At 40.3% G+C, this 20,261-nt stretch overlaps 1 protein-coding gene across 1 annotated transcript; it reads left to right on the forward strand.

Annotated features, from left to right (window-relative positions):
- The first annotated feature begins 14 nt into the window (after nucleotides 1-14).
- On the forward strand, nucleotides 15-9,911 carry LOC139710284 (uncharacterized). The gene is made up of 7 exons (XM_071622211.1): nucleotides 15-65; nucleotides 2,977-3,039; nucleotides 6,265-6,316; nucleotides 6,578-6,722; nucleotides 7,196-7,354; nucleotides 8,057-8,110; nucleotides 8,519-9,911. The coding sequence occupies exons 1-7, from the start codon at nucleotides 15-17 to the stop codon at nucleotides 9,909-9,911; spliced, it is 1,917 nt and encodes a 638-aa protein (XP_071478312.1).
- Nucleotides 9,912-20,261: the final 10,350 nt, after the last annotated feature.

Here is a 20,261-nt window from a genome sequence, read left to right on the forward strand (position 1 = left end):
GAATCATCTGCAAAATGTCGGCAGACGTTCACTCGACAAGACATGCTCGGCTCGTCAAGCTCAAGGTATCAGGAAGTGCACTTCAGTGCTCATTGAGTCTCACACGCCTTTCTTGTTCGTAACTATTCAACTGATACCACTAAATACACTTGATTCCGTATGAATTTTGAATGCCGAGCTCATTATCGAAATCATGTTAAGAAACGCAAAGCTGCAAGTGTTTGTCATAATGATGATAAAAAAATAGATACAAAACTCCTTGTATCATCATTCCTCAAAATGATTATAGAAATGTTATCTTTAAGACTCGAGCCGTATAAATATAGTGTCTTCGTAATCCAAATTATCATTCCTTTTTGTTCCTAATATTCCATTTGATACCAAGTTGTCGATGGGCAAATAATTCAATGGCTGGAGACGTGATATTACATAATATTTATCATACCTATCATGGTATTTACAAATAAACTACTGTAACCACATTCAGTTACAGTGATCACATCGAAGAAGAGATACATTCATGAATGGATTTCATCGTTATCACTCGTGTGTACGATTTTATGATGTTCCATCAGGCATGCACAGAAGCCGTCTTAGCATTTTCACTTAAAAACATCACTGTCTTGAAAGACTCACACATGTAAAATTAATTTCATCCGTTTAAATAGTGTTCTCCTTAATCATGTCTATTTTCAACGCGAAACAATTTTGTTTACCCTTCCTTGCTGAGATTTTAGTCAACGTTCGATTTCACTTTACATCCAAACATACAATGGAGTGCAATCGTACATCGATGGATATCGTTGGTTATGCCAAGGAGGCGAGGTTTCATACTTCGCTCCCTGGGTATACCCTATAGTTGACCCAATCTTGGAGTATTCCCGTGTTGCTGTCAGCGGCACACCTGACAACGCTATCTTTGCTACCTCCCATGTCTCCGGAGAATCCGTGTATCGCCTAATGTTCGGCGACATTTTCGCCCGCCCGATCGAGTTCATTCGTTTTCCGTGTTGCCGTCGTCGTGACATACTAAACATGTTTGGTCTCCCATTCCGTCTGTCGAGTCAGATGTAATCTGACATTTCGCGGCACGCCGTAGAGCTCTGCAGGGGTGTAATTTGATTTCGTCGAGTTATCGCAGGACCATAAGATGCTAGTTTGGCAGCGCGTCTCTCCGGTGGCGACTTCTGACACCTGCGCGGTAGTTTTCTCACGCAGGCAAAGCCTAATATAAATCTGCTGCCTCCACCCCACTTCCAGATTTTGCCACTTGAGAAATCACATCGATGTTTTACATTATTGTTTAACCCTGGATCTTCTTGCATATCCATTGTCTTACACGCAGGAAGTCCATATGCCTACCAATGATGGCGCAAGACTTTGTTTTCCTCTATGTCATATTACTGTCTGTATCGTCTTACAAAATTTTTCCTGTTGGTCCTCACTCACACTGGAGCGATATTGACAGCTAGGTTTTAGATTACATAGACTGTTATAGCGCTTTTTGTTACCCCTCTGAAATTTTAGCAAGTTTGTCTGGCGATGCCGTTAGGGATCAAGATGGCACGTATGAAATTCCTGCCCAGAGAGCCAGGTGTGAGAAAATATTTTACTGAATTTCTTGTCGTTTTATTGTAATGTACGATTATATAATATTAGGTTTTCGTCCACTCGCCTGAAGATGAAGACTTTTCAGTGAAATGATGACAATAAAGAATGATCCAAGATGATGATGATGATGGTGTTGATGAAAAATTTTAACTAGTTCGGGTCCTATAATGATTCACCTTGGGTAGCTTCTTCAGTGAAAGCACTACACTGCCAGAGCGCTCTGCCGCATAGTAAACCTACGGAACGTTATAAGTGCCACCGAGGAGATGAGACAGTTCCTTGTCTTCTCGACTTCTTCGGCTCCGAGAAGGCGAAAAGACGAGATGTGAGGATCTCGTCACCTCGTCCTCGTGGGGTCCGAGAAGGCGAGATACGAGATCTCGTCTCCTGGACTCCTCGGAGTCAGAACTTCTTGGGTGCGAGCTTAGCGAAAAGACGAGCTTTGGAATCTCGTCTTCTCAACTATTCGGGTCCGAGAAGGCGAAAAGACGAGATGTGAGATCTCACTTTCTCGATGGCATGCCTCCGTATTAACCCCTAGTCCTATGGAAGAGGTGTCAAAATATCCTTGTTTTACACGGGGAAGGGGGAAATGATTGTGGGTCAAAATCTCGTCCCAGAATGGAAAGACCAGGCAGTAACCACGACGCCACACTTACGTTCACATCACTAATTGTACGATTTCTTCTTCTTCTTCTTCTTCTTCTTCTTGTTCTTCTTCTTTTTTTTTCTTCTTCTTCTTCTTCTTGTTCTTCTTGTTCTTCTTCTTTTTCTTCTTCTTCTTCTTCTTCTTCTTCTTCTTCTACTTCTTCTTAGGGTAATTTGCCTCCTTCAATCCTGAAGATTCTTGCAGATATGCATATCTGCCGGTTCATTTGTTTGTTCATTATCTTTTTTTAAAACTGACCACTTCACCGGGATTTCACTGTGCTCTTTACGAAAGAAGTGAGAGGGTTTTTTTTTTACGTGCATAGGACATAGCTCTCCTATACACATGAGACCGACGGCTTGTAAGTCTCCTACGAAAGAAAACTTAACAACGACGATAAAGTGCTTTGCCGTAAGGCGCTGTACTGCCTGGCTGGCTGCGGGATTCGAACCCCACGGAAACCCCGCTCAGCCACGACAGCTCCCCCTTGGCGTAAGATCGTAACCAGTAACAGTTATGTGTTAATAATGACGTTCGATACACCAAACGTCATCTCCATCACACGCTAATATCTCGCAACTCAACCTTCGAACTGACGTCGTGATTGAAATGAAAACAGTCAAAACAATTGAGATAAAAATCTTCATTTCATGAGGATATACGTGCGATAATGTCTAATGTTTTTCCTACAATAATTTTTACCATTTGTTTTTCAGCTTGCCGGGCCTGCAGCCGGGAGTTACGATGGCGGCCAGAAGATGTCCACTCAAAAGCGCAAGGTATGTACAGCTTCTAATCAATGCTAACCTGTTACTATATTTCAGTGTATTTGGCACGGAGTCTGGAGAACGCTCTTCTTGATCCAAACTCACAGCCCATACAGTTTATGTTGGTAAAAGGTTTATGTTTCAAACGGTGCGTACCAACCTGCATAAAATGACTTGAAGTAAATCGATGTCGGTATATGTGAATCTATTTTACTTCTGTGGTGACCATGCAAGTAACAACGTATGCAGTGAATATATTTGTGCTCTTTTATTGTCTCGCCAAAGGTGTACACAGAACTGGTAATTTTATCATGTAGTATTATGTAGGATTTCGGAGAAGAGCCCACCAACCTTTATTGAGAATGTGTACAAGAGGTTCAATCTATAACGTATCAAAAATTGTGTTATTTTATTTTTAAGTTATCACAAATAATTCAGATTGTGACTGACAAACAGCAAGCTAAAATTGGAAGAGGCGGAGAGAAAGAAGGTGAAAGTGGTCAGTCGATACTGGAGAAAAGAGATCCTCGCTCGGCTTGGCCTGCATCCAGAGGGTCAATCGACCTGAAAAGCAAGACTGACCTGTTCGTTGAAACAAAAACTAAACCGGGTGGGATACGTGCGATTTCGCCACAAAGAAATCCGTGTCAATCGCGTGGCCAAGTTCATGCGGCCAAGGGAATTAGGGTACAAGGCTTTTTAGTGGTATCGCAAGTTTTTGAACCATGTGCAAGGCATCAGTAGGAAGGGATATGTCGCGTAAGGCGGTCACGTCACACAGAAAGTTCACTATTATCTTCCAGGGGGTTAGACCCCACGCGCTCGTGAATCTGTCCCCGGGCTTTCCCCGTCACTCACCCGCCGTGCGTCCGGCGATGAGTAATTACCATACCTCCCACAGCTGATGCGCTTTTATGCCAATAATCCCTCCATGGAAGAAGGCTGTATGATTTCGTTCTTTGTCAGTGTTATTGAGTCTCTTTCCAAATTGATACCATTCAATTCCCTCGGGTCTGATACAGCCTGTCTAGTGTATCAGAGGACAACGGATCGGCAGTCAATACTAAATCAGAATCCACTCAAGCCCGTATATGCAGCTTCTTTAGGAGTTAACACCAATATCGTCTCACCGACATTCTATTTGTTAGTGAAATGGATTACAAGAAGATGATCAAATTCAAGCACTGCTGTTTTAGCCTCGTTCTAAGCAACGAATCTATTATAATAATATCCAATATGTTTCTCTCTTCAACCTATCTGCAATTGAGTCAAGTCTACTTATATTTTATGCATCTATTGATATCCATGTCAAGTAAATTAATATAGTGCTACGATACTTGACACGTGTATTCTTCCCTTTTCTCCGTAAATTCAGTTTCTACACTAAGCTCCTCTCTATCAAATTAGATAATAATATGCAAAAGCCGTGGCTGATATCATTCGGACTATAATCCACATTGGCGATTCAAAGTCTCATCAGATATGATTTGAATGGTATGTGAGTAAGGTCAAAGAGTTGAGGGGGGTGGGGGGGGGGACCTCCTGGTGGTGCGAGTAAGCCTCCTGTATGGTCCAAAAGTTTCTCATGGTGCACGTTAAATCAACACAATTAAGGTATGAAAAAGATTTCACAAAGTGATAATGCATTGGCAATGACTGTAACTGTAGCAATTTCGTTGGTATCACGCGCGACAAAGTCTGAAAGAGTTCCCACGCCAAATCAGCGTCAGGAATCGCCGAAAACCGCCAATAAATCATTCATCCCACGCGGGAGGTCAATTCATAAGCATGCCATGATAAAAACACGCCATATTGGATTTATCATAAGTTTTTATGAATTACCAAAGGGCATCACCTATGGATAGTCGTTATTCTAGACCCCCTTAACATAACTTCGTGCCCCCTCAAGTAAATGCTATACGCCCTCTACAGTACATGCCATGTGATCGGGCGAGATGGACCAAATTTCGCAGAGTGCATTAGTATATCAGCATGAATATAGCTGCGACTGCAATGACTGGATCACTGTTATGTCCAGTGTACGCTGTATTTTTACAAACGTACGATCATTTTTGAAGATGAATAGAGCGGATTGCAAATCAAGAGGTCAAAGTTCATCGAGTCAAAAATTAAAGACTGCACTAGTGAAATATATTATGTACCGGTGTCAAGACAAGTTCTTGTAATGGTCAAATTCAGACATTTTCCTACAATTGTATTTTCATGAATCCTCTACTGATTCATGTTTAAGTAAATCTCATCAAAAATTATCTGTTGCGCTGTATAGCAGTTCAATAATAGGATATTGAGAAGAGATCTGTTAAAGGACAATCTGAACGTCGAATTTGTCTTTTTTTTGTAGTTGATGTTGTCTCTGTCCAAATTTCTTCCATCAATATATACAGTGAAGCAATATTCCACAAAATTCAGTTCACAATAAGATTGACCGTGATATGCAAATACGATCAAGACGTGTGTGTTTTGTACGGGAACTGTCCATGTCAGTTATATACGTGTGGATGTGCCATATCAACACCACACTTACAATATTATCATAAAGATAGATTGTACTTTGATTCATACGAGCTGGCGGTGATATCAGAAGAGTATAATCTCCTATACGGTTAACCCCCCTGGGTGTCTTTGTCTGCTGGAAATGGCAGGAGTTCCATTTAAAACTTTACCCCACGTGGACTGACCGAGTGACACTCACATACTGAAACTCGACTTCGGCTTTTCAGGAGACGGCCCCTTATCTCATCAAAATTTAAAGGTAGAGATCCCATAACCAATCAGTGCCTGTCTATTCACTGATATCTAAACCCATCAATTTACAGTTTATGGTATCGCCATCACTGAATTAAATTGTGAATATCCCACGTTGTCGTAAGTGACAGCTACAGATCTTGTAGGAGAGCATATTACAAACGTGTAATTTCAGTATATTTCAGCTACAAATTGCAAGCGCGTGAATGTAATTGTGCCACACTATCCTTCTGTTACTTTCTCAATCCAATATCCAACTGTCTTCATGAAAACTTCAATGTATTTAATGACAGCAATGATCATTATGGACGCCTTTTTGAGTGCAAGCTGATGACTTCGGAATTTGAAGAGATGATCTCATATTCCTTACTGGCGGACACTTTGTCTTATAATAAAAAAAAATAGTCGAATAACTCGATGGAAATTGAAATAAAATCACGGGGTAATCATGTTCTCCTCCTTTACTTGCAGCGTGACAAGGCTCAGGAACAGTTACGGACTCGAATGCGACAACGAATCAACGGTGAGCTATACTTGTTTTCTTATGAAGATACAACTTTCTAACGAACGTTTACGACTCATCTTAATCTTGCAACATTGATATCGAATATACCGCCAATAGTAGCCACATCATAGTCTTTATCGGCACGGTTGGACTCTAATTGTTTCATTTTCTTGAACTACATACCGTCACCTATCATCGCTTTCCTTCTGTCAGCAGCTATAAATATACACCACATCAATTTCATTACCGTCTTTTGACAACGCTTTACTCTTAATACAGGGAATGGTGCCTCTTCTACGCTGATTCATTCCAAGCGCCGCAGCACGCTACTCGATGGGAAAGGGGATATCAGTCTATCTGCGAGCCTTGGTAATTCCTCAACCATGGAAGTTGCTGCCAAAGATCTGCAAGGCGGCAACTACTGGTGAGTTATCAAGCCACTCGCTAAAATTTCTTTGGGCTTAAATGCGCACAAAAGAAAAATTAACCTTACATATGAGATCGAGTATTTGCATGTGTAGTTTTTAGCCCCTAAATTGTGAAACGACTTACCCTTAGAGATTCTTATATCTATAAAGCTTAGATACATTTTTTTTTTGTCTCAGTGATTGTATTACTTCAAGCAGCTCAGCAGCTCTCGCGGCACACAAGAGGATGTATGTATAATAGTTTTTGCGCATTTGAAATTTAATTCATGATTATGATTGTGTGCAATGCTAGAAATCAGTGTAGTTCAATACTTCTCCTTGGCGTGCTCTGCAATGGTATGTTAAAGTATGTAAACAGTGACTGTTTCTTTCATGCTAAAAGGCAAGAAATGACAGAAGTTAAGCTGGAATCTATTCAAGGCAGAGTCGCTTACCCCTAACCGAATTTCCATGTCCATCGTCTATGTAGGCGAACGCAGCAGGATCGGTTAAACGCGTTCCAGAATAGTCGCTCCCCACGGATCAGCAAGAACCAGACGGTGCCGCTTCAAGAACTTGTAGATCGGGTCCTACACCGGAAGGAACAGAACTTCGGTCTAGGGACCAAGGCTTCACCAATGACCATCAGGTACTAGACCGTCACTCGACTTGGAACTCTTTGTCAGTCTGATTTTTAGAAGCAGCCTTACCGACTTGTAATGGGTTGTCGAATGTGTTTAACTTGTAGTCAGGGATTTACTTTAACTAAGGAAAGTTTGTGTACTGGGGAAATTTCATTTGTATCTTCCTCATACATGAATAAATACTATAAAACTATGGTGGCAGTGTACATGAACAGAAGAAGAGCAAATTGCTACCCTTGATCATGATAAGCAAAAGGCTCATCCTCATATTGAGTAACGTCATAAAAAACGGGAAAATGTCATAAAGAACAATATCATTCGTTGCAAATACAATTATGTGAATGAATTCACTCGGACAACAGATACCACTCGACTAAGTGATATTCCTATTGAGAAAAAAATGACCCGCTGAAAAAAATTAAATAAATAGAATATAATAAAAAGCTGAATAAATGAAGGAGAACCCCAGATCAGGATTCCGTGGAATTTAGGGGAGATAGTGATTGTCAATGTATCTGTTGTTTATGATATCAGGTTGCACTCTGAAAGTGTTAAAGGTTTGAGGGTTGTTGTATTTCCGATCTACCCCTGAAAGTCCGACCCATTGAATATGAGAAATCATGATGGTGCTATAATCTTTGATGAATTGAATTCTTGGTAATGACTAAAAAATAATGTTGTTTCCTGTCTGATTCTCTTTACCGCAGAGCTTACAAGACTCCTGTGGCCCCGTTCGCCATCCCGCAAAATTCCCTTGTCAAGTGAGTAAAACCATAAACGCTCAAGAGCTCGTCTCTCTCAAGAGTAGGGGTTTTTTTTTCTTGCTAATGATTTGAACGACCTAAAATTTGTATGCTGTGCTTGCCTTTCGCGCATGCCATAATATGACGCATATTAAAACCTTCCTTTGTATCTTTACTGCTTTACTCTATCTTTGTTAGAATCAGCGTGTTAATACCAACATATAGCAATAAAATGTGAAATTTGGCCCTTTATCATATCATATTGCCTTTCTTATTGGTAGGCCTTGTAAGTGCTATCCGTTGTTTATAAGTATGAACTAAGCATCAAAAAATGCAACTGAAACGACGTGTTTGTTCTCACCCGTATTCAATGGTGCTAATCGCACACGATTATATTTCCCTCCAATTTTTGTATGATTTTTGTAGGAAAATGGTGATGATGAAGCCTATTCAGAGACCAAAGAGGGAGGACAAAGGACCATTCGTCTTGGTTCTCCAACGCAACGAGGGAGACGGAATGGCAGACTCGGCGAGGAATCACCGAAAACTCGGCCCAGACACCATGGCAGACTCCGAGGATCAACGAGACGCGCAGGAAGAAGTGATGACGATGTCGAGTGCCCAGGTATTGCCGCCCGTGAACAGCGACAAGACGGCCGAGCAATCACCAGTCGAACTGAAAACATGGCGCCCGCCGCTGGATGGCATGCATCATCAACCGGCCGTCCTACCCGAGGCCGAAGATCGCTCCGTGACAAACTATCGCCTACAGCTCCAGCATGCCAACAAACTCGCCGAATCGCGCTTCGAGTTTCCAAATCGGGACAATTCGGGTATGCCATCTCATAAATCGGTCGAGGAAATGACGATGCAAAGTTTGAATCCTCTCCCACCGATTCAGTCTGTCTTATCTGGAGGTGACACAAAGGAAACAGACGGTACATCACAAACAACAGAGTCTACTTCAAGTACAGACGCCAACACTGCGAAGACGACAAACACAAATGTCAACAATTCCGCCGCTGTCAGAACATCGTCCAAAGATGAAATTCTGAACATGAAGAAGGCTCATAAAGAGGCCAAACGGCAAAAGCAGTCGGAAGAAGAGTTCACCTTGCTAAGAACGCGGAAGAGATTCACGAACAAAACGAAACAATTTAAGAACGAGCTGCAAAGAGCGCGCCAACTATCTGCCATTCAGGAGGACCGTTCGTCGCTGGGAAGTGCGCGACTCGGCCGCTTATCGGGCCGCAAAGCAACTCTGTCGTCTGCCTCCAGTGCGAGTTCGCTGAGGAGTATCGATGAATCCAACGTGTCTCGACAATCGACGGACACCGGCGATGTCGAAGAGAAGTCTGCGGAACCGAATCGAAGTGATTCTGAGCAGAGTAACCACACCATGCCTGCAGCACCTCCAACAACACCATCACTGGATCAGTGTGATGATCATGATGATGTTGTTGATGCTGAATCCGATGGTAGTGATGATGAATCCATGGACCAAGAGGGCGCTATATCAGATGATGATATGGCGAGCAAACCTCAGGACGATTCCGATGAATCGGGTGGGGAGGCGGAGAACATGGAAGAAGCCGTCACTGCAAACTCGTCAGATGAAAGCATCGCATCCGACTCGTCGTCGTCCTTGCCCCCGTCGACATCGGACTCTTCTGAAGAAGCTCCGGAGAACGTGCCTCAGCCAGTGGTAGTCAAAGGAGAAAGCATCTTGGACGATATCACGTGGATAGAAGGCGATGTGCCCTTCTCAGAGAGTACGCCCTCTACGCAAGCTGATCCAGTCAGGGAACACGCGAGGTGACGAGCGCTCGAAAGTGCACGTTGTCTGCTCTATTGTTCACTGACATCAATATTTCGTCCTCTCATTTCAGTACTTCATATTGTGTATGCTTGCATTAATGTAGCATTGTATTTATAAAGACTCTACTTTTTGGCATATAAGAAGGCCATTGTTAAGTCGTCATTACTAATTGACAGAAACATCAACTTTTGTCAGCCAAATTCATTGAAATAAATTCTTCATGTAGTTAATTTTGATTAATTATGCTTACTTTCTTTCGCAAATATTCCCCACCTAAAAGGCTTTTACATAACATGATCTATGAATGCATAACCCTTGACAAGCTTTTCTGTATGCAGTACATTTTAATCAGGTTAAGTGCCCCCGTAGCAAAGTAAGCAAATACCACTGAAGATAGGAAATTTCAAGTATAATGTCTCCCTATACTGAGATTGAAGTGTAACTGTTATACACGCTGTGTGAGTGGAAGAAAATAATGAAGATTCAGACAGTGAAATGCTGATTATTTCCTATTGTTATCATCAGTCATAATGATCTACAGAGCAACCACGTGGATGTCTTTGTGTTCTTAATGCCGTGCTACACATTATTTTGACACTTTGAGTACAACATCAAATGAAATGATCACGGTGAAATGGACACACAAGTTTATTTTGATGCACAGTAGCTATTTTACAGTGTCTTCGTATTGTGTGGCAAAATATCATGCTAAAACTCGAGTTGAACTTACCGACAAACCCTCTTCGCTTAACGAGAGGTTCATCCTTTTACACCGGGCCACGCACAAAATCACAATGTGTTGGTTTTGTTAACTACGCACTTCACTTACCGGTTCATGAAAAAGAATCTCACAGGGGCTATAGGAGAATGTAATAGGCGAAAGGGTGCGCAAAGCTTCACCTCCAACACTTTGTTTTTGCGAAGGGCGCCCTCTGTATATCTATCATGACTTATGGTCCAACATTCAGCAGTGCAAACTCCATATTCAAGACTGTGTTTCTGTGTATATTAACAATGTCTTGCATTTGAATTGTAAGAGATTTATCTCGGGTGCTACAGAAGTAATTATTTTAAGTATGTATTGTCCAGATTTTATGAGTCCATTTTCCGAAGTAATATATGATATCTCGATTCTTGAGGTTAGGCTGATTTGAAATATTATTTATGCCTACGTGGGTGTTCAGCCAAATACTCCCTTGATTTTTTTACCAGTGTTACCTGTGCTATGCAAAGATAAACCTTCTTTTTGCTGACATCAAGCATGATTGTGGAATGCAAGATAAGACTGAATTGTTAGTTGGCAGAATTTCGATCTTAAAGCTAAATAGCTTTGCCTTACCCATAGTTGAAAGCTTGGTTCATGCTAAGTTCCTATCCGGTTGCAAGTATAATCCCAGTGCCTACATTATTTCCAATGTCATGTCCCAGTCACATACTAGTACTGGTAGATGATCTACGGAACACCTTGTGCTCACTTATGACGTAGAGGGCGTACATCCGCACACCATTGACATAGCGATGCTATACACCAACCTCTACTACCAGTGATGTTACTAGTACTCAGTATGTTATGCTCCTGAAGACATTGTTATAGTACATGTGCACATTAAATTGTCTGGTTAAATTTATCAGTATTGATGGCACGGTGTGTCTAGCAATGATAATTGCGTCGATAAAATGTGTAGGAATAAACATGTTACAATTTACTACTATGCCTCTTTACAATTAACAGCTTTGGGCGAAAAATTAACACTTTAGTACGATATTAATTTTACCTGTGCTAAATTAATATCGTACAAGGCTTGAAACGGGAGAACTTCCATTATGCACAAGTTGGAATAAAGGGCAAATCACATGAGTAGGCCTATTAACTTGTCATTTTCTTGTATAAATCGTAAAGTGTTTATAATGGAACACAAAATGTGTACGTGCCACTTCACCTTGAAACTCCATATTGCTCTGATGGCAATTACAAAATATATCATTGCTTTGTCTCTGTAAACACAACATTGCAAGTTTTCTCAAGATGTGTTATTTTTCGTATTACATAATCAGAGTGTTTGTGTGTGTGCACTAGTTGGAAACAAATTAAACTTCATGGATGATAATTATATAAATTCATTATTGCTAGAAATGCTATGGATAAAAAACAAACAAACTGGACATTATTCATAAAAAAACGAAAGAAGTAAAGGAAACATCATCATCATCATCATCATCATTATCATCATCATCGTCTTGACTTGCTCCATCATGCGTTCCAGCACTTCATAGCCAAAAACTGATACATATATGAAGAAAATCTTTTTTTTTTTTTAATGTCAATCGAACAGACAATATATTATGTTAAGGCTCCAGGAATGATGCTCGGGATGTGACGTCATTTGTCGGCAAGAAATATGGACAATACTGCACTGCTCTAAAGAGCTGATGCATTGTAATGGTCTGGTAATGCCAAGAGTTTCATTACATAACATCCCGCAATCAGCTTATTGCATACGTATATTATAAAGGCCAGTTTGTACTCTGTTTGTAGTCTGTTTGTTTGTTTGTTTGTTTGTTGTTTTTTTTTTGGGGGGGGAGGTGATGGTTGTGATGCGTGTCAATGTATATGTTTGTTAGTGCGTTTTATTTTGTGTATGTGTCAGCGTGCAAGTGTGTGTGTGTGTGTGTGTGTGTGTGTTCGCGTGTTAGCGTGCAAGGGTGTTGCGCACGGCCGGCGCCACAATTTTTAAAGGGGGGGGGGGGCATTTTTGGTGCCACTTCCGGGTTTCATCAGCTTACAAGCAAAACAAAAACCAAAAAAAAAAAAAAAAAGGTCTTCAGCGTACACTTCCTGGTTTCTTTAGCTTACAAGCAACAACAACAAAGTATGTTTGAATTTCTGAGGTCAAGCAACATTAGTGAGTGGAATACAATGTAACTGCTATCATTTTGTGTATGATGTGTGTGTGTGTGAGCGTGCGTGAGCGCATGCATTTGTTTCTTTGTGAATAAGATTTCTGAGCCCTGTTGCACAAATAGATGCAATCAAACGTAAGACAGCAAATCAAACATAAGGTAGGTATCAGCCAATCAGAATTGAATATTCAAAGACGATTGGCCTACCTCACTGCCTTATACAATTAAGGGCCAGGCATCATTGCACGAAATTCGAAAAATTAATAGTTAAAAAGAAGTGTAACTGTGTTATCGTTAATGTTTGTGTAGGCCTATGTGTTCGTGTTAGCAAAATGCGGCGTCCCTTCGTCCACAACACATGAGCGGTATAAGGGTATGAAACTCCACCCGTAAAGGAATAATCTAACACTGAATAAGATCCTTTATCTACAAAATCTAAAACTTTTGGACATGGCATCAATTTCAGCAGTCTTCTGTGTAGGGTATATCGCTAACACACAACTTGACACTAAGTATTACCTTTGAGTTTAAAAAAAAAAACCAATATCAAGACACATCACATGCAGATTAATTAAATTTGAACTTGCGCTTTTTGTTCCATTGCTTGATAGACTTTTGACAAATTTTGATGACAAATGTCAGTCCTTCACATGAGATTCAGCCTTTGAGCCTCTCAAATCTGGTAACCTTGATTTTTTTCCATCTTTCTGAGAAAATGCTCCAAAGGAAAAATTGAATGAAAAAATCTTGACATCTAGTTTAACGTTAAAAAATGATTACCACGGATTTTTTTTTTCTGAGAGAGTCGCTGGTCATTGAGGCAGATCGTTCGTCCTTGGCGGGGCGCGACCGTTACCGTCAAACAAGATTTCTTCCTTCGCTGCCCATGGAGAACAGGTAGGCACGCTTCGTCTGCTACACAATGGCGGGAAACATCTATGTGTCATCGTGGTCGTCTGCCATATACCCACAAGATACTTTAAGGATTGCGAATGTGGCTAGCTTTTCAACAACTAGACTCAAAACACCGGTTTATCGACTACAGAACTTTAAGAAGATCAGAAGCTAGTAACTAAAATTAGAAAGAAAAATATATGTTCAGCAATGACTTATCCGCAGACCGATAAAAACATAGCCTTTCTTCACTCTTGACTTGACTGGGATGAATGAAAGAACTCATTGAACAATAGAAATCCATGTTGTAATGTGAATTCGGAAAAAAAAAATCTAATTTTGAAAACAGACGATGAATTTCAATTTGTATAAGCAGGCAAATTTTACAGTGAAGAATTAGTGCTGCAACCCGTAACTGTGTAACGCCCTCTATTGACATTTACACGATAACTTTACTGAATCCAAAGAGGTTTACAAACTTATTCGTGTACATGTAACAACTTCTGCGACTGTATCACAGTGCTGTATCTACTGAGTATATGGCAAGTTTTCAAGGATTACCTTTAAAACTCAAACTTCAGTCAAGTTCAAAGTTTTCACCGTGAGGATTTACGTCCACTTAGGACCCGAATCATAGGATCAATCCAAAATTCTTCGCTCCAGGCTAAATCCAATGGAGATTCATCGATTTGGCATCTTGGACATCATCTTAGAGCAGACAATACGTGCACCTTCCGGTCAGACTGGATGAATATTGATAAGATAACAGTCGCGCCAAGTCTAGAATATGTATTCTGTCGCAAGGCAGAGAGGTTCGTGGACATGCCTTGTTTAATGGCATTCTGGTTCGATATCTGCTGGTGCGATGAACGACATACCTCACGGCACCACAGTTTAGATGACCTTTCGGGACCGTCAGACATCATTCAGGATACCTCTTCGCTTGATTAGGTGATCTGTTGTCTAGTAGCTCCAAGATTCACCTGTTAAAGTCCTCAAAACACGAACATATCATGTTTCAATTTCTGCAATAATCGCATGGCAAGACGTACAGCCGACACGCCCACCCTGTTACTGAGGCCTGGTGCCATGAATTCCGCCATCTGTTGGCGAAAGTGCTATAGTTTCACACGCTGATGATAAGAATTTAAAAAAAAAATGTTTACGTTGAAGATGGATTTTGTGTGGTGATAAAGATGTATAATGAAGAGAGCAGGATAAACTTGCTGTAAGTGTTTAACGTGTTTATTCTAAGTAAGATCTTTATATGAATTTTATCATTTTGATGTCTGATCACTGCAATTGAGATCGAGAGGACTGTAATTCTCGGTCGTCAGTGAAGGATGCGAAGAATATGACTGTGAAACAATATGCGTATGATTTTTGGCCCAAACTTTTGGTCGATTCTGGAACTTTAGTCTCAGAAAAAAAGGTCAATTTTTCACTTCCTACTCCACCCTCCTCTCTATCACGTAGGAACACTACTCTTATCAGGTCTGAATGGATGACATGCATTTCTTTTTCCATATATTACTGGTAAAAATTCTTCGAAGATGATACTTATCTCGCTTTACTCGTGCTATTCTAACGCTTTTTATTGAATCGTTGGATCGATGTCAGTGTTATACAGCTAACAATTTTTACAATATCAAGACAGCGAAAGATCGACAACTGGCTTGTGTCCAGTTGCTCAAAATAAACTGGGACGCATGCAGCTTGAGTCAGTTGTATACGACTCTTGGCTGGCTGAGAAACACAACGGTTCACATGCACTCGTCTCAACGAGCTGCACACAGCCGTTGCGACCTTTGTACGGAAAGATAATATTTGACTTTTAATGAGTAGAAAAAAAATAAAACTCCTACGCAGATACCTCACCCTGTAATAGTTCAATAGCTTAGCTTATAAGTGTGTGCTGCATTTTGTTCCGTAACTGTCAACTTTTGTTACTTTTTCACCTGGGAAGAGGTAGAGACGAGCTAGAGTTCTTTAACGGATATTTTTCTAGAATAGCGGAAGTCAAATCAAGTCCCTCGTTCGAAAGATGCATTATACAGATACAGCCATCCAATCATGTAATGTCGTCACCTGTGATCTACTTGATAATGAAAGTTTGTGTTTAAATGCTTAACAAGTATGGTCATACTTTGAATGAGAAGGATACACCATTAATGAGTGTGGTAGGAAACCACACTGCCCTCTACTGTGGACTGAAATCATGTCAGGATCATGGAAAGTATAAAGGAATAATGCTTGCAACACTCGGGCGGGCATTTCACATTTCGGCGGTCCAGCTCGTTTAAGGCGCGTATTGATTGAAATGATGGCCTCCATTGGACGAATGTATATTAGTCTGACCTATTATTTGTATGACAAGCTGTTTGAAAAGTCATTTGATTGAACGTTACTTTTGTTTACATTTGAATTAATTCAAATTTTGGTCGCGATTCGAAAGGAGCTGGAAGGGACAATAGTTGGTCATTCAAATTGCCGGAAGAGTCAATATTGACTCAAGTTGGAGCGACGCTGGGGCAGAAGTATTTGCTTTCTGTTCGAATTTGTAAGATATCAAAGTAAGCTAGTTCCAGTGATAATAAGGACAAGACAGAAATAGAAGAATTGTGGGTGGAGGACAGTTGGGGTGCTGGAGTCATAACACGGTCCTAAAAAAAGCCTTACTTTTAGATTTTATATATTTTATTCACCTCGATACAATCACGTAGCCTACTGCAGAGTTCGTGTGCATTGCACATTGGTGCAGGTTCTGAATCATGTTTGTTCTTGGTCAGAATGTACTAAATGGGACAGAACAAAAGTTTTACAAGGAAAAAGTAAGACAAACTAATTTACACTGACCAGTATTATGATTTAAGTTTTAAGTTGGGATCTATTTTACGCGGCCGCCGACGTTTTCATCACGCAAGCAACCGCGGGACCAACTGCTCTATAATGTATTGAAGTCCCCTGCGAATGACCACGTACTGAAGATCTGAGCATCTGGGATCGCTGATGCCGGTGGACTTGAACCACGAACCTCATGATTGAGAACTCGTTGCCTTATCCACTGAGCCACACGGTGACCGATCTTCCGTATAAGTCTCATAGGAAGAAATTCTTGAAACTTGTTTGTGGTTTTGTTATTTTGCAGTAGGCCCTATACACATGATACATGAGTTTCAAATCGTAGGCCTAGTATAAACTTATGGAATAAAAGTTGAAAGACTCCTCTCAGTCTCTCTCATCTTTTGTTTGGACACAATTATCAATCACGTTAGTATTATGTCTTCATTTGACTAATTCTATTGCTTCCTAGTTGTTTCATCTTTCATGTATTCACTTATATATCCATCGATCTATTTAATGTATCTCTATCCATTCATTTAAATACATATTTGTTGTAATTCATCTACCCATCCTTCCATCTAAACTTACCAATCCATCTATCTATCCATCTATCTTCTCTCTCTATCCATCCATTATCTATCTATCTATCCACCTGCTTTTGTTTGGTCACGAATATAACATAATACATTGAACTGCACACATCCTTCATTGTGAAAATAGACCTTCAAAGCTATCCCGTTGCGCTCAAACACCTTGAGTCTCCAGTCGGGGGTGAAATGGGACCTTTTCATTTTGTCACGCCAAAACGAGCGTGACTGGTAGCTAGGGATGACTCACGCGAATTATCGTGTATTGAATCCAAAAGCTCCTTGAATTATTGTAGTAGGGCCTACTCCTGCTTGCAAAACAAGCAGAGATCTTCTTTTATAGAGCAACGGAACAGGTGTAAAAACAACCATTGCAAAATGAGGGCAGACGTTTTGAAGAGGATGTCGAGATGTCAAAATATTGTACAAGACAGTATGTAATATCATATCGATTGAAGGTGTGACAAACGAAAACAATCACGCACACATAAACGCACACACACAAACACACATATATTACATATTTTATCACATTAATTTACATATATATATATATATATATATATATATATATATATATATGTATAAATACATACATATATTTATTTATATTCATATAGGCCTGTGATGTATTCATTTATCCAAATTCAAATCAAGTTATGATATGTTTACCAACTTCCTCTGCATCATGGCGATTTCAAATCACCCCTCTCCGTTAAAATAGATAACATGTGTTGAGACATGCAAAGCGGACAATAATAACCATCTTCACCAACCGTCTCATTCCTTTTGATCAGAATTCACCCTGACTGTACGGGGTTTGGTATCCTAATATGATGTTAGCGAAATCGAAGCTCAGAGTACACCTGTTAGGGGAGGGGCGTCACCTTCATGTCGCCTCATGGTATATATGATGGTTCGGTGTATAGGCTGAAAAAAGTAAGAGTGTCAGACATCATTTCTATCTTTATACTTGAAAACAGAAGGTGTGTTTTAATGGGAATGTTTGCCGTCCCCTATCCTTGGTTTGGACACTATATAGTACTAGAACCCAACAGGATAGGGTCTATTCGTTCAAGAAACAACCACACAAAAAACCCCAACAGAACAGAACAAAATAATATAGACAAAAAACAAACGACAAACTCATTACTTGAGTTTGAGTTGAGTTTGAGTTTATATTTTTTTTTCTACCACGGATCACTCACTTCAGCCAATGGCTGTTCTTCTGTGAGTCCGTGTAGTTTAAAAAAACATACAGTTACAAAATTTATCATTTTTGACATATACACTAGTAAACCAAAAAAAAAAGAAAAAAAGACACACAACAAACAAATGGAAAACATACGGAATCATAACAAAAATGAATAAAATTATGAATTTCATAAACCTCAACAAAACGAAAAGAAATGGTTGATATGCAATGCTACAGTTCAGTGCAATGCAGAAGTTTGTTTTGTATCATCTGAGAAATTTATTGTTCCACAACAGTTTCGTAACACCGCGGTATAACGTTTCTCCTCGGATGGGATACTTTTGATTTTGATTTTTCTTCTCCCAACGTGTAAGCAGACTGCTTAAAGTTAATCAAACTTATTTATGTATGTTTCGTGGCATGGTCCTGTTAACAATTCTATCGGTTACATCACATGTTATAACTGTTTATCACTTCTTGTGATGTGTCTATATCTTTGTATACAAAGAATGGTCGAATCAAACTGTCTATCGAGAGCCGGATTGGAAACACCAATACTTTATCTCCTCACTGAGCTATTACAGCATGTGTCTATAAATGACCTTCAATAAGCCGCAGTGCTCAAATGTTGTTATTGTTTTCTCCATGTATGATATTGTACAAGTGAGTACCCTCGAGGATTAGTAAAAAGAAGTCTGCAAAGAGACAGCTCGTTCATTAAGGAAAAACAATCCCAGGACTGTATACTATCAGTCACAGATAAGCAGTTGATTATCTCGTCACCTGAACAGACTGAAGGAAATGTGAATGATAATCCCACTCGATCTTCTTGAGGTGAACTCCCAGACTGAATAGCTTGATCTTAAGAGAATGTGCCGTTCGAAGTGACATTCTGCGCATGAGCAGGAAAAGATCGTCTTATGAGAAAAACGACATATCAAATACCGACAAACAATTAAGAGTACACTCTTATTTCTGGCGAGTCAAAATTTCAACTCTGAGGAATCCGAGTCAAAAAAATTTCACTCCGATCTGTGTAAATTTAACACCAACCGTGTACTTCTGACTCAAATCCGAGTTATCATTTTGCTTATCGGACTTTTTACACCTGCGCAGAGTCACATCAGAAATACCCAGCGCGGTGTACAATCCATGACATACGCGTGCTACTTGGACAAAACATGTCATGTGTCCTATGTGACGGCGGTACGGTAGCTCGTACCTTTTGGGCTAAATGCTATACGTTAGAACCAATTTACAATAGATGTGAACCTACCTAGCTACACCTCCACTGTACATGCATAAAATACACATACGATCTTGATTGCTAATTCGAGCTAATGTACGGCCGCCTACGGCTACGCCATTACCAGTCAATGTGTCCGTGTCGAAAGTTCATTTTGCCCTAAATAAAACTGACTGTTTAGACCATGTTTCAGGCAATTATTTATATGAGTGTTGTGAATGAGGTGGGTACTCACCGATGAAAACTCCTATGTATTCCTCCATTCCGCATTCCTCTAGAAAAGTGCACACCGAATCCGAGTCATTACTTCACCAAAATGGGTTACTTACAATGCGGGAAACGACACCGTATCAAGAGTGAAATTGTGATCTTTTGATTCGGAAATCCGTGTCATTTTGCTGGAATAGATTGCACCTAACTGACCCCATTTCCGAGTCATATTTGACACTTTCCGAGTTAATTTGACGCCACAGAAATGACTCGGAAAGTGACTCGGAATCCGAGTGAAATCATTTGACTCGGAAGTCCGAGTAGCTTTCACTCGGAAGGAGTTGACTCCCAGCTGGCGCCATTTCCGAGTCACATTTCACACTTTCCGACTTATTTTTGACGCCGCAGAAATAAGAGTGTAACTGTTGTAATGAGTTGATATCATTAGCGCTTGACCTGTTTCTTTAGGTCTT

This window comes from Diadema antillarum, unplaced genomic scaffold (genome assembly GCF_040938485.1).
Source record: "Diadema antillarum isolate AM-2024a unplaced genomic scaffold, OU_Dant_1.0 seq00001518_RagTag, whole genome shotgun sequence".
Lineage (NCBI taxonomy): Eukaryota > Metazoa > Echinodermata > Echinoidea > Diadematoida > Diadematidae > Diadema > Diadema antillarum.

What these genes read in the sequence shown, in the direction of transcription:
- LOC139710284 (XM_071622211.1), top strand. Translation starts at nt 15, where the DNA reads ATGTCGGCAGACGTTCACTCGACAAGACATGCTCGGCTCGTCAAGCTC. An exon ending in TGTCCACTCAAAAGCGCAAG is followed by an intron (nt 3,040 to 6,264) that starts GTATGTACAGCT and finishes CTTTACTTGCAG; the next exon opens with CGTGACAAGGCTCAGGAACA. An exon ending in AATGCGACAACGAATCAACG is followed by an intron (nt 6,317 to 6,577) that starts GTGAGCTATACT and finishes CTCTTAATACAG; the next exon opens with GGAATGGTGCCTCTTCTACG.